At 38.2% G+C, this 14,752-nt stretch overlaps 1 protein-coding gene across 4 annotated transcripts in view; it reads right to left on the bottom strand.

Moving 5' to 3' along the window:
- Nucleotides 1–14,752, bottom strand: part of TRIM33 (tripartite motif containing 33) — a 131,693-nt gene that overhangs the window by 19,004 nt on the left and 97,937 nt on the right. For 3 of the 4 annotated variants that reach the window (XM_047784953.1, XM_047784954.1, XM_047784955.1), the window contains exons 7-11: nt 14,200–14,346; nt 13,297–13,414; nt 11,383–11,657; nt 10,366–10,530; nt 6,959–7,159 (exon numbers count right to left, since the gene is read on the bottom strand). In XM_047784953.1, the coding sequence (XP_047640909.1) occupies nt 6,959–7,159; nt 10,366–10,530; nt 11,383–11,657; nt 13,297–13,414; nt 14,200–14,346 (906 nt within the window). The remainder of the gene's footprint in view (nt 1–6,958; nt 7,160–10,365; nt 10,531–11,382; nt 11,658–13,296; nt 13,415–14,199; nt 14,347–14,752) is intronic. The other variant, XM_047784956.1, reaches the window with a different exon arrangement.

Genomic DNA, 14,752 nt, shown 5'->3' with positions numbered 1-14,752 from the left:
TGCTGCTGTGGCAAGGGTCAATCCTTGGTCAGGGAATTCCCACGTGCCCCCATCCCCCCGAAAAAGCTCTAGTAATCAAAACATTATGACATTGGCATAAAAGCAGATATACAGAGCAGTGAAACAGAATAAAGAGGCCAGAAATAAACCCACACATATATGGTCAGTTAATTTAAGACAAAGGAGCTAAGAATATACAACTGGGAAAGGACAGTGTCTTCAATAAACAATGTTGGGAAAACAGGATAGCCACATGCAAAAGAATGAAACTAGACTATCTTACACCATACACAGAAATCAACTCAAAATGGATTAAAGACCTGAAACCATAAAACTAGAAGAAAACATAGGCAGTAAGCTCTTCGATATTGGTCTTGGCAATGATTTTTTGGATCTGATTCTAAAGGCAAAAATAAACGGCAAACTGAAAAGCTTCTGCACAGCAAAGGAAACCATCAATAAAATGAAAAGGAAATCTACTGAAACATAAAATATTCACATATAATTTATCTGATAAAGGGTTAGCATCCAAAATACATAAAGAACTCATACAACTCAAGAGCAAAAAAAACAAACCAATTAAAAAATGGGCAAAGGATCTGAATAGAGATTTTTCCAAAGAAGACATGCATACGGCCGACAGGTATAAGCAAAGGTGCTCAACATCACTCATCAGGAAATGCAAACCAAAACCACACTGAAATATCACCTCACAGCTGTCAGAATGGCTGCTACCAAAAGGCCAAGAGATAACAAGTGCTGGTTAGAATCCAAAGAAAAGGGAACTCTTGTGTTTTTTGTGGGAATGTAAAAAAACTGGTGCAGCTGCTATGGAAAACAGTATGGAAGTTCCTTTAAAGATAGGATCATCATATGATCTGATATATGAAAAAATACAGAGAATAGATTTGTGGGGTCCCAGAGGTGGTGGGTGGGCTAAATGGGTGAAAGGGATCAAGAAGTAAACACTTCCAGTTTCAAAATCAATCATGGGAGGGTAATATGTACCATGGTGACAACAAGGAATACTCTACTGTATATCTGAAAGTTGCTAAGAGGATAAATCTTCAAAACCCTCACTTCGTACACAAACTTTTATTTAACTATGTGTGGTGACTAACATTAACTAGATTTACTGTGGTAGTCATTTTGAAATGTTTACAAATATCAAATTACTATGTTCTACAACTAAAATTAATATTTTATGTCAATTATACCCCTCCCCCCAAAAGTAAACAGGCCTTTCTCATAAAAGTCCTTAAAAAATGTCATGTCAGAGACATAAAGGGCTAAAAATGAGAGTATGCTGTGGGCTAACTAGCGGGACAACTAAGGGACATTAGCAGTTGTGCCTGCCCAGGGGCACAGCTATTGGTCAAGGATTCACTTCTAAGCTAAAACTACAGGAGAATCCTCAGCTGCAACTAAAGTCAACGAGAGGATTTGTGAAGAGGGGTGGTTCCTAACAGGGACCACAGAGGGAAGCTGAGCCCTGTCCCACCTAAACAAAAAGGAGGGGGATTCAAAACATGTTACCTATTTCTACTCCCACTCCTTTTATACGTTCCCACCTACAATTTAAGTTGCTGGCCAGAGACACAATCTTAAGCCTAGAACAGTGGAAAGATTAGGAAGGGGCAAACCACAAGCACAAAGAAGGGCTTCCCTGATGCCACTACAGCACCAATGGGGAAATGCTAGTTTAAGTATTTACCTCAAGGTTTCACCAAACATGGATTAAGAGTCACTAGAGGGAGTTCCCGTTGTGGTCAGCGGTAATGAACCCAACTAGCATCCATGAGGATGTGGGTTTGATCCCTGTCCTCATTCAGTGGTTCAAGTATCCCACGCTGGACGTGGCTCGGATCCCACGTTGCTATGGCTGTGGCATAGGCCGGCAGCTGCAGTCCAACTAGATCCCTAGCCTGGGAACTTACATAGGCTGCACATACAGCCCTAAAATGCAAAAACACAAAAAACAAAGAGTCACTACAAATAAAGTTAGAGGTCTACCTGGAGAAACATTCACTTGTTCATTCAACCAATGCTTTTTTTTAAAAAAATGGCTGCACCCATGGCACATTGAAGTTCCTGGGCCAGGGAATGAATGTTAACCCCCAGCTATGGCAATGCCAGATCCCTTAACCCACTGCCCTAAGCTAGGGATCAAACCCATGCCTCCACAGTAACCTGAGCCACTGCAGTCAGATTCTTAACCCACTGCACCACAGTAGAAACTCCTAAACCAATGTTTTTTAAAATCCCTAAGGAGTTCCCATCATGGCTCAGTGGTTAACGAATTTGACTAGGAACCATGAGGTTGCAGGTTCGATCCCTGGTCTTGCTCAGCGGGTTAAGGATCCAGCATTGCCGTGAGCTGTGGAGTAGGTTGCAGACGCAGCTCGGATCCCTTGTTGCTGTGGCTCTGGCATAGGCCGGTGGCTACAGCTCTGATTAGACCCCTAGCCTGGGAACCTCCATATGCCATGGGAGTGGCCCTAGAAAAGGCAGAAAGACAAAAAAAAGAAAGAAATCCCTGAACAACTGCATCGAACAGGTTAAGTGCTATATAAATAATTTCTATAAATTTAAAGGAAAAAGACAATCCACAAAGGAATTCAAATTATCAATGAACCTAAGAAAAGATAACAAACCACACAAATAAAAGAAACGTAAATGAAATCAACAACCATCATTGATAACTATACACATTGGTAAAGATGGAAGACAGCCAGCATTGGGAACACAGTACAGAAATGGGTATTCTATAACATGTACACCTATAGGTGAATATCAGAAAGACACACACAGATTTCCCAAGACTTCATAATATCCCGTATAATATTCAGATAAATTAAGTTACTAAGTATGCCAAATATGGAAAATTGTTTACAAAGCATGCAATAAATTAGTAGAATACTATATTTATTAAATATAAACTAATCTGAACAGAATTTGATATACCTTTAGCTATTTAAAATGTATTCATCACGTAACCCAAGGTCACTCTGCTAGAGATGGACAGTCAGTAGAGTGCAATAAACAATAACTAAAAAATTCAGGCTGAGAGAATATATATATATATATATATATATATATATATATATATATATATATAAATCAACTTCTTTTTGTCTTTTTAGGACCACACCCATGGCATGCGGAGGTTCCCAAGATAAGGGACTAATTGGAGCTGTTGCTACCAGCCTACACCACAGCCACAGTGACGCCAGATCGAAGCCACCTCTGCAACCTACAACACAGCTCACGGCAATGCTGGATCCTCAACCCACTGAGCCAAGGCCAGGGATCAAACCTGCAACCTCATGGTTCCTAGTCAGATTTGTTTCCGCTGTGCCACGATGGGAACTCCTAAATCCGTATTGGATGGCCATATCGATCAGTTTTAAGGTATATCAACAAGCTGCCTGGTTTTTCCTGTTTGAGTTGCATAGTTAGTGCTATGTCTTCCTTCTGTCTAACCTCCCCCAGGTTTCTTTTCACTATACCATAGAAACTACAAGATAGGAGGAAGTAGGTGATTCTTTAAGGGATGAAAGGTTTGCTTTCCTTTCTTTTTGGTTCATATGGCTAACTACTTCTTACTGTTACTGTACTTCTGTGGTAATCACCTCTAATTGCTCTTAAAAGCAGGTGACAATAACAAGTGTTGGCAAGGATATGGGAAACGTGAAATCCGTGTACACTGACACTGCTGCTGAGAATGAAAAATGGTGCAGCCATTGTGGGAAAGTTTGGCAGTTCTTCAAAAACTACAACATGACCATGAAATTCCACTCCTAGAAATTTACATAGAGAACTGATAACCTGTGTTCACAAAAACTTGCACACAAACGTTCACAGCAGCATTATTCCTAATAGCCAAGAAGTAGAAATTCAAATGTCCATCAGCTGATGAATGGGTGACCAAATGTGGTATATTCACAGAATGGAATATTCAGCCGTAACAAGGAATTAAGTACTGATACATGCTACCATGCGGATGGACCTGGTAAACATTATGCTAAGTGAAAGATGCCAGACATAAAAGGCCACATATTGCATAAATCCATTCATACAAAATGTCCAGAAAAATCCATAAAAACAAAGTAAATTAGTGATTTCCAGAGGCTAGGAAAGACGGAAATAAAGAGTGACTGCTAATGGGTAGCTTCTTTTGGGGTGACGAAAATGTTCTGGCATTAGATAGTGATGGTTACACAATCTTGTGAATATACTAAAACCACTGAATTGGTTTGTTTTTGTTTTTTTGGTCTTTTCAGGGCTGTATCTGCAGCATATGGAAGTTCCCAGGCTGGGGTCGAATTGGAGTTGCAGCTGCTGGCCTACACCACAGCCACAGCAAGGCAGGATCCAAGCCACATCTGTGACCCACACCACAGCTCACATCAACACCAGATCCTAAACCCACTGAGCAAGGCCAGGGATCAAACACATGTCCTCATGGATCTGGTCAGGTTTGTTATCACTGAGCCACAATGGGAACTCATGAATTATACATTTTTCAAAAGTTGGATTTTACAGTATGTTGATCATACTTTAACTTTTAAAAGTAAACAGTACTTTTAAAAAATTAGGAAATAAAAATAAGGTTAGACCACATGTCTGCAAGGAAGAGAAGGTTCATAAAAGAAGACATGGGAGTTCCCGTCGTGGCTCATCAGAAACAAATCTGACTAGCATTAATGAAGACATAGGTTCAATCCCTGGCCTTGCTCAGTGGGTTAAAGATCCAGCATTGGGAGTTCCTGTCATGCCGCAGTGGAAACGAATCCAACTAGGAACCATGAGCTTGCGGGTTCGATCCCTGGCCTCACTCAGTGGGTTAAGGACCCGGTGTTACCATGAGCTGTGGTGTAGGTGGAAGACGTGGCTCAGACCTGGTGTTGCTGTGGCTGTGGCGTAGGCCAGCAGCTGTAGCTCCGATTAGACCCCAAGCCTGGGAACCTCCATATGCTGTGAGTGCAGCCCTTTAAAAAAAAAGAGGGGGGGGCTTAAAAAAACTAAAGATAGAAGGGGATATTTTCCAGAGCTCCTTGTCTTGATTTCAAAGCTCTTTTGGGCAAGATGATAAGGATGCCCAGCTTTTCAACGATATGGAGCATCTATCCTTCTTCCATCTGTGCTTTGTGAGAAAGAACTGAATCAATGTCAGTGTGGCCCTAGCAAGTTACATTAAGTTTGACCTTGGCAACCTTCCTTCTCCCTTTGAAAAATTCTTAAGAATTGGAACCATGTCTTGTTTCTTTTTATCTTCAATGCCCAAGCATTTTAGCATGCAATGAGTGCTTGGTAAAATTTGAATGATTCCTTTAACACTGTCCCTATTTCTCTCTGGTTGCCCAAAGACTCTCAATACTCTACCTTTCCAGGCTTGAAATCCCAAACTATCTCCCTGCTATCTCTATGGATATCGGGGAGAGAACTGGATTTGTAATTAGGAATTGAGCTTTGAATTCCAACTTATCCATTTACTGGATGACTCAGAAAGTCATTAACCTCTTACTTTCATCCATAAAAAAGGCATATTATGTATCATATGAGAAAATTTTAAGCATTAAACTGAAAGTTCATTATATTTCTAAGCTTTCAACTTACACATATTTTATTGATATATCCCCCAATTTTTCCTTTTATTATATATAGTCCTGTGCTCCCAGTACGACTATCCACTTAGCCCAAAAAGATCTCTCATATTACCAGGTAAGTAATCAGATTAAGAAAATTCACAAGTTAGTGATTTCACAGTAATTCTGAAGTTAGAGAAACATCCTTTAAAACTAACTCTAACAACAACAACAACAACAACAACAACAACAAAAGACAAAAGACAAAAGACAAAAGACAAAAAAAAAGGGGGGGGGAGTTCCTGTCGTGGCGCAGTGGTTAATGAATCCGACTAGGAACCATGAGGTTGCGGGTTCGGTCCCTGCCCTTGCTCAGTGCGTTAACGATCCGGCGTTGCCATGAGCTGTGGTGTAGGTCGCAGACGCGGCTCGGATCCCGCGTTGCTGTGGCTCTGGCGTAGGCCGGTGGCTATAGCTCCGATTCAACCCCTAGCCTGGGAACCTCCATATGCCACGGGAGCAGCCCAAGAAATAGCAACAACAACGACAACAACAACAACAACAACAACAAAAAAGACAAAAGACAAAAGACAAAAAAAAAACTAACTCTAAAAATCCACTAAACACATAAAAATATTAAACTGCAGCCATAAAGTAAGTTATGGGTCCTAGTGTCTTTATAGTAGAGTCCCTACTTCTTGCTCCCATGGTGACCTCTGACTCTGAATAACTCATACAATGCATGAGATGACTCAGTATAACCTTCAAATTTTGTATTTATATTTAAAAATAAAATGCCTTGAATTTGAATGAATTTATAAGATTTCAGAAGGCATCGAATGCTATTTTTCTTCAGAAAAATGCTACAGGTGAAAGCAACAGGACAAACAGCTCAAAGGCCCTTCACGTTCCATCATCTACTCTGCACTATCACTTCCTCTCTCAGAAACCCCTCAACACGCCTGCTACTAGACCTTCCAATCGCTCCTTTTCTCAGTCCAACCTGTCTGCACCAGAGGCTGACTACCCCTTTTGGACTTAACAGAAGACTGACAAAAATTTGACTGTACTTTGGCCCTGGGTCCCCCCCCACCGAGTTAAATTTATAACAGAAGTGCTTCATTCAACACGAGGTTTGGAAGATTGGCAAAGCTGACACCCTGTAACTTTAAAATATTGAGAAGTGCTAGTTTTAGCACACATAACTTTTAAAAATTCAAATATTCACACTCTCTTTGGAAATTCCCCCCCCCCAAAAAAGCTGCTCCTGAATTAAAAATAAACAAAAAAACCCCTCACACCCAACCAGAAATAAATACTCTAGCTCCCTATTAACAGGTTTTAAACTCTCATTTGACTCAAATACAAACCTGTATGGGTGGAATATCTGGAAGCGATGGAAGGTTTTCTGGATTGGTCACTGAGGGAATTAGTTCTATTGCTGTAACAGACGGGCTGGTGGGACCTCGATTTGCATTTGCCATGGTGGCTGTAGTAGGGCTGGTTGGATTGACTGGGTTGTTGTGCACCGACACAACAGGAAAGGGTCCAGCGTGCCCCGGGTTTGAGTGCTGTTAGAAAAGAAGATGTGATCGTTACTTGATCTGCCAGGATATCCTAACATGACCTTTACTTTGACAACAATCTTTAGCTTAGAAAGGATACAGAAGTTCAGTGTTTCTCTGTGGCTGAGCGATAAAGAAGTAGGCCTTCTCAAACTTACTCAGGAAAAAAAAGAAAAAAAAAATCAAACCTAGCTTTTTCATTTTTTCTATTCATTTTTGTATAGTATTTAGAAAAAACAGGCTTGCCAATAATCATACCTTGTCAGCCTGGCGATATGATTTTACTTCAGAACAAAGATATATATATAAATAGATGATTTATATATCACTAAAGTTTTCAAACATCAGCCCGGGAAAGCCACTATTCTGTCTATATTTCACCTTGACTTTTTTATCTTTTATAAAATGCAACAATTAATTGTGTATTATGTAACTAATATAGTAGAAAGAACAATGAATTACAAATGGAAACATGGCATCTATTTCTGACTCTAATGCCATGTGACTTTAGGCCAAAACACTATCTCAGCAATTTAGAAATAGGGATAATGACGAATGAAAATGGATCCTGGTCTTTAAGGGGGTGTTTACAAGGATCATTTAATATATAGATGGAAATAGTTGGGAAATAAATTACTATACACATATAAACCATATGAAATATTTAAAAACTTAAAATTCTAACATCCAGTGATTTCTATAGGGGCCCCAAAGTCTCAGGACAATGTGCTGAGATTGTTGGTTGCTCAGATTCTGTAGCTTCTGCACTCTTCTGAAGGTGAACCTGCCCCGGGTGATATTTGAAGGCTTTCCATGTACTAAGGGGTACAGGTATATGTGAACACTTTTAAGGAAATTAAAGTTCAGAGAGTCAACCTTCACAGGTACTTTTTTCTGAAAAAGAACCTGATGTACCTATACCTAAGAATATGCCATGGTTTCTAAGTTGTTTTCTTCAACTATTTCTTTCACAACTGCCCTTCTCCAAAACCAAAATACAATACAGTACATCTTTAATCCATTCCTAATCTTATCGAGCATACTGTCCCAGGAAAAAAACAAAAACAAAAACCCTTCTGGAAAGACAGGCAAAGGTACAGAAAGAAACATAAGTGCCAAGTTGTTGGCACAGTTGCTGGCTCCAAAACCTAGGTAACAAATCTTTGAGTGGGTTCTGATTGTAGGTGATAAACAAAAATGAGGCAAGACCTGAAGTAGCTGTCAAATGATAAAGATTTTTAAAATAGTTTTGAATTCTCCGACACAAATTTTTGTGAAAAAGTTTCCCACACATCACATGAAAACAGAAAAACTAGTAATAAAGACCAATGCTGGGAGTTCCCGTTGTGGTGGAGTGGAACATGGCTTGGATCCCCTATTACTGTGGCATAGGCCAGCAGCTGTAGCCAATTTGACCCCTGGCCTGGGAACTTCCATAGGCTGCGAGAGTGGCCCTAAAAGCAAAAAAAAAAAAAAGAAGATCGATGTTGAATTCTGCCTTTTACTCTAATAATACAAGGTAACAGACATACAAACACGCATAAATAAAGAGGAAGTAGAAAAGATTCCATCTATCTCATAAAGCAATACATACCTAAAGGAATTTATTTTTTGTTTCCTAATTTTCTTAAACCATGTAAACATATTTTTCTTCTTTAAACAACTGTGTAGGAATAACTATAATAAAAAATTTGGTCTAAAGAAAAAGTTTAAAGCTTAATAATAGCACTACCAACCAGAAATTTAAGAATTTTTAAATTGAAATAGAATCCTTCCAGCAGAAAATTGCAATAAACTGATTCATAAATCTATCAAATATATTTATTAAGATAAAATTCTGTAACAGCAAAGAGAAATTCAAGGCCAAGGAGAAACGGGAATATAAAATTTTGATTTTCAAAAAAGAACTTACTACAGTATTTGGGATTCCAGTGGATCTATTTACAAGAAAAATGTAAAGGTTTTATTTTATAATGTTAATATTTACAATATGCTAGACAATATGTCCTTTACAACTATTTACACTTAAACTTGTAATGGAAGTTTTAAATGTCAACATTCAAATATGAGGGACTGTGTATTTTTCAAGACTTCCCAGAGGTAACTGGGCCAAAAGTTGAAAGACTAATGCTTAGGACAGTATTTGTCCAATTTTAGTACGTATATTGAGGATCTGAGTCAGTAAAAGTTAACATATTTCTAAGTATTCCCCTCCTGGAAATTATGATTCAACGAATATGGTTCAGAATCTGCTTCTGACAAGAAGTCATAGACACTCTAATGATATTTAAATCATGCTTTGAGAAACATCACTCTAACAAAGTATAAAATGACCTTTATTTCCTTCATAACTAGAAAGCCTAAAGTAGCTTCATTTTTATAATCATACCTCCATAAAAATATCATCTACTATTTCAAGCAAAGATTAGAAAACATGGCTCTAAAACATACTTATTTTTAAGAATAGGCATATCCATCCTAAAAGAAAGAATACTGAGCAAAGAGGTGGAAAAAAAATTATAGATAGCATGGCTCTATTTTTTTCCAAGTCCTTTTCATATATTAGGTTCAAAATGTCACATTAAAAGAGCAAAGGAACAATTTCAAAGGAAACTAAACGTTTTTTTGTTTTATTTCGTTTTGTTTTTTTTGCTTTTTAGGGCCACACCCATGGCATATGGAAGTTCCCAGGCTAGAGGTCAAATCAGAGCTGCTGCTGCCAGCCACAGCCACAGCAATGTAGGATCTGAGCCATGTCTGCAACCTACACTGCAACTCATGGCAACGCCGGATCCTTAACGCACTAAGCGAGGCCAGGGACTGAACCTGATTCCTCATGGATATCAGTTGGGTTTGTTACCACTGAGCCACAACAGGAACTCCAGGAAACTAAAGCTTTAATTTTGATTTTACCATTATCTCTTAAGACTGTGGGTAAATAACAAGCTCCTTTGTTTTTCACTGTAAAATGAACTGGTTGGATTAGATCAGGGATTTTTCAATCTAAAGTATATAATGGGTTTAACGACATCAAAGAAACTTAAAATTTAATACAAATTTTACATGTATTTTTCTGGGACAAGAAGATACATAGCATTAATCAAATTCTTAAAGTTATCAATGACCACCCCCCCCACCGCCACTGATTCAGAAAACTGTTGTCTTTTAGTTTTAAAATTGTATGATTCTTACAAATGTAACTCTAGGCATACTTGTCTTTGGAGGTGTGGCTGCATCATGGAATACTGAGGGCCACTGTGCCTGGGTAACCCTGGTATTCGGGCAGCATTCTGAGCCAATCTCATCTGATGGGCCTGGAAAGCTCCACAGTTCATGTTGCCTCTTTGCATTGCTTGCACACTGATCAATCTTGGAGGCTACGAAAAGTAGAAATTGCATTTATGTAATAATATTCATAAATTTACTTTTCAATTATAAAATATTACGGTAAAAATAATTTAAGATAGAAGAGCATCGAGTAAAAAGTGAAAGTCATTCTCATCTCTAACCCTAATCTCCTCCTCTCAGTATATGTGTGTTTTTTGGTTTTTGGGTTTTTTTTTGTCTTTTTGTCTTTTCTAGGACCGCCCCCGTGGCATGTGGAGGTTCCCAGGCTAGGGGTCAAATCGGAGCTGTAGCTGCCGGCCTACGCCACAGCCACAGCAACACGGGATCCAAGTGTGTCTGTGACCTACACCACAGCTCACGGCAACGCCAGATTCTCAACCCACTAAGCAAGGCCAGGGATCAAACCCACAACCTCATGGCTCCTAGTCGGATTCGTTAACCACTGAGCAATAATGGGAACTCCTCAATAGATGGGTGTGTTTTAAAGCCTATCAGCATTAACTTAACCCTGGATTAATAATTTGATTTGGATGGGAGAGGGGGTAGAAGACATGCAGGGATGGGAGTGATTCGAACAAATGAGTAGAGAAACCAGATCTTAAGCTGAAACAACATGGCTCTTTGGCCCAAAAACCACATGTGTAAAACAAAAAAGATCTGGTATAAAAATGTTTATACCTCCCTAGCACTGGTGAGTTATATTTTGTTTCCCACTGTAAGTATTTAATTCTTGTCCTTCCTCACACCCACATCCCTGCCATACCCAAAGCAAATATTTAAACTGACCTCTGAGCCCTGTCTTTGTTAGTAACTTGGAAATGTGTAACCTATCTGTATAGGACAGAGGGTAATTTATATCAATAATATGATATAATGCTTACCTGTTGTTGTAACATCTGAGGGGCTGCTTGTCTAGGGTGCTGCTGTGTTGTTGCTGTTGTTGTTGGTACAGGTGCAGGTGGTTGCTGCATCCTCATCTGTTGCAACTGCTGATGCTTCTGTGCATACACTTGTTGTTGCATGTGCTGAAGTCGAAGCTGTGCTAAGTTAATCTGCCCAGGGGTTTTACTAATGTGGTTTGTTCCTGGAGGAACTTGCCCAACTACAACATTAGGAGTATAACCAGGAGCTGGTTTACTCTCTATTACTAGATTACCTGAAGGATTTAAAAAATGAGAATAATTGGCATATAATCAACTAACATACACTTTGTGGATTAGTCATTATATTTTCCTCTTTCCTCTGACAACTATCAGTACTCAAAACTTCCAACAGCACAGCAGGGATGGAAGCTAGGTTTAAAGATGATGTAGATCAAAAATCTAATATAGTCCAAAGCCAAATAACTGACTTTGATTACTCAGAAAAATATATTACATGCCCTTATTTTTTATTTATACAGATTACAGAAACTTAAAGAGCTGAAAGAGATTATTATCAGAGGCCCACCTAGTCAGTCTAAATCAATTCTCCCCTGACAAAATTCAAGGATACTCAAGTAGGCTAATACTGATTCCATCTGCAGTTGGATCGTCAAAATGTGCAGGGCAGAGTACTACATCGCTACAAAACTGTTTTCTGTGGAAATGCTGAATGTTTTAAACTACTTACATCCTTGGAAATGGCAACTTTTCCATGATTCTTACAGAGCCAGGTAATTTCCAGGAATAGAAGGAAATTTTTATAAAGATTTGATCTAAAAAAGTAGAGCTGGTAAAACTTTTTTCCAGTAATGGGCCAGACATTTTCCTATAAAGTGTCAAGCTACATAAGATCTGGCATACATTCTTTGCTTCCTTGGTTTTTTGTTTGTTTTTTTTTTAATTTTTTATTATAGTTCATTTACACTGTTCTGTCAATTTCTGCTGTACAGCAAAGTGATTCAGTCATACACTCTCTTTCTCATATTATCTTTCATCATGTTCTATCACAAGTGATTGGACATAGTTCCCTGTGCTATATATATATGGCAGGGTACTCTTTTGTTTTTTACTTGTTAGTTTTCACAGCTCTTTAAAAGGTAAAAACCAAACGTAGCTACCCTGTCACACAAAAACATTGTGCCAATGTCTAATCTAAAGGTATAGCCAAACCTGAATATAAACAAAGATTGCTTTTTTTTACAAAAGGCTATCTACCTCTGCTTTTACAGTTTCCAATGGTGAGGACTTCACTACTTTGAAAATGAGTTTACTTAATCTGCAGACAGCTCTAATTGTTGGTTAGTTTTAAGGTTTTTTTTTTTTGTTGTTGTTGTTCTATTTTAAACTGAGCTGTTTTTCTGTCCATCTGTAACTTTTATCTATGGTCCTTAGGTCCACACTGTGGAGTAACAAAAGCAAAGTCCATTTCTCTTCCATGTGAAAAAGAGCTAATCTTATCTTTCCAACATTCTCAGAACATAGCATTTGGACACATCAGTATCCTGGAGGTCCTCCTCAAGTGGGCAATTTGGAAGAATTAATACATAAACCATTAGGCATCTAAGAAATTCATCCAGAGAATAAAGACCTATTTGCTAAGTTTTTGAAATGAAACAGTCATTATCAATCTTAAAAGATGTGGGGGGAAAGTTAGAAATGATGTATATTTTTAAAAGCTATAAAGAGGAGACTCTCAACATTCATAAAGATGTAATGAACATAGCTGATGTGAGTTTCCAATGAAGAACATATTTTCCAAAAAGTTTACAGTTAGAATGAAGTTTTAAAACTTTAAGTAGCTAAAATTTGATTTAGAGTCTTTCTCCTAATTCAGTGTTCCAAGTTATAGCCATAAATCTATTTATTTCTCACCTAAATTGACTACATTCTTTGCCCAGAAGGTGGGATCACAATGGAAACGTATTGCTCCATTAGCAGCAGGGACAGGATCACACCGTGCTTTCAAAATATGGCGCAATTGAAAAGTAATCTTAAAGGGAAAAAATTCACATTAGTCTTAAAATTAAATATCACTTGAGAAAACATACAAGATAGAGACATAAAAGCTCATGTAGCCCCACAGTGTCCGTCTCAAATGAGACAGTATCGGTGTTCAAAACACTGTCTATATTAGCAATCAAATGCACATGCTTGAATTTCTGCTATTTCTGGTGATAAACTACATACTAAGTATCTTCAAAACCTATGATTGACTCAAAATCTACTGTATGATTCCATTCATATGAAATTTTAGAAAATGACAGAAATCAGACTGATGGTTGCCTAAGGCCAGGGATAGAAGAGAACAAGAAAACTTTTGTGGGTGAAGGAAATTTTCTGTATTTTTATGTGATGCTATTACATTTACTAAAATAAAAAAAATCTATACTTTAAACAGGTGCAATTCAAAAACAAAAGACCAAAAAAAAAAAAAAAAAGGAGTTCCTGTCATGGCTCAGCGGTTAACGAATCCAACTAGAATCATGAGGTTGCGGGTTTGATCCCTGGCCTTACTTATTAGTGGGTTAAGGATCCGGCATTGCTGTGAGCTGTGGTGTAGGCTGCAGACGTGGCTCAGATCTGGCGTTGCTGTGGCTGTGGTGTAGACTGGCAAAAACAACTCTGATTTGATCCCTAGCCTGGGAACCTCCATATGCTGAGAGTGCAGCCCTTAAAAAAAAAAAAAAAAAAAAAAGACAAACAGGTGCAATTCACTGAATGTAAATAATATTCTTAAGGTCAATTTAAAGAAAAATAAGATACTATATGTCTCACCAATCGCTTGCTGTACAGTAGTGCCGTGCTGCTGCCACTTGCAATTGCCCAGTTTGTAAAGTTCATAACATGCTTCACCTGCCGGGAAAGGCCTGTGATGTCATTCTGTTGCTGCAGCAACTTCATCTGTCTCTCTTTTGTAACATTCTGAAACAGAGCAAGAAGTTTACTCAAGAATTCTTTATATTAAAAAAAATCCACTCATAATTTCTACTGTAACTGAATACAATACCTATACTTCTTTTTAAAAATGGGATAACTTAATGAGCTCCTTACTTATTAGACTTAATGAGTCTATGAGCAAGGAAAAAGTTACTAACAAAAAGCGGGATTAAAACTTTAGCTCTCTAGGCTAAAACAGACGTTTCACATACAGAAATCAATGTTGATGTCTCCCTTTTCCTTCAAAAGATGGAAAAGTCTTGGTTAAATATAGTATAGCATCTATTAGACTAATGCAATATATAGAATTTATGACATACGTGCTAATCTTTAAAAATAGTTTCATATACTCTTGACTCAATATACTTCTTAGGCCAAAGAAAATTTTGTT

Source organism: Phacochoerus africanus, chromosome 6, assembly GCF_016906955.1.
Source record: "Phacochoerus africanus isolate WHEZ1 chromosome 6, ROS_Pafr_v1, whole genome shotgun sequence".
Lineage (NCBI taxonomy): Eukaryota > Metazoa > Chordata > Mammalia > Artiodactyla > Suidae > Phacochoerus > Phacochoerus africanus.
Note: the sequence above shows the minus strand (reverse complement) of the source record. Positions and strands in the feature narration are given on the sequence as shown.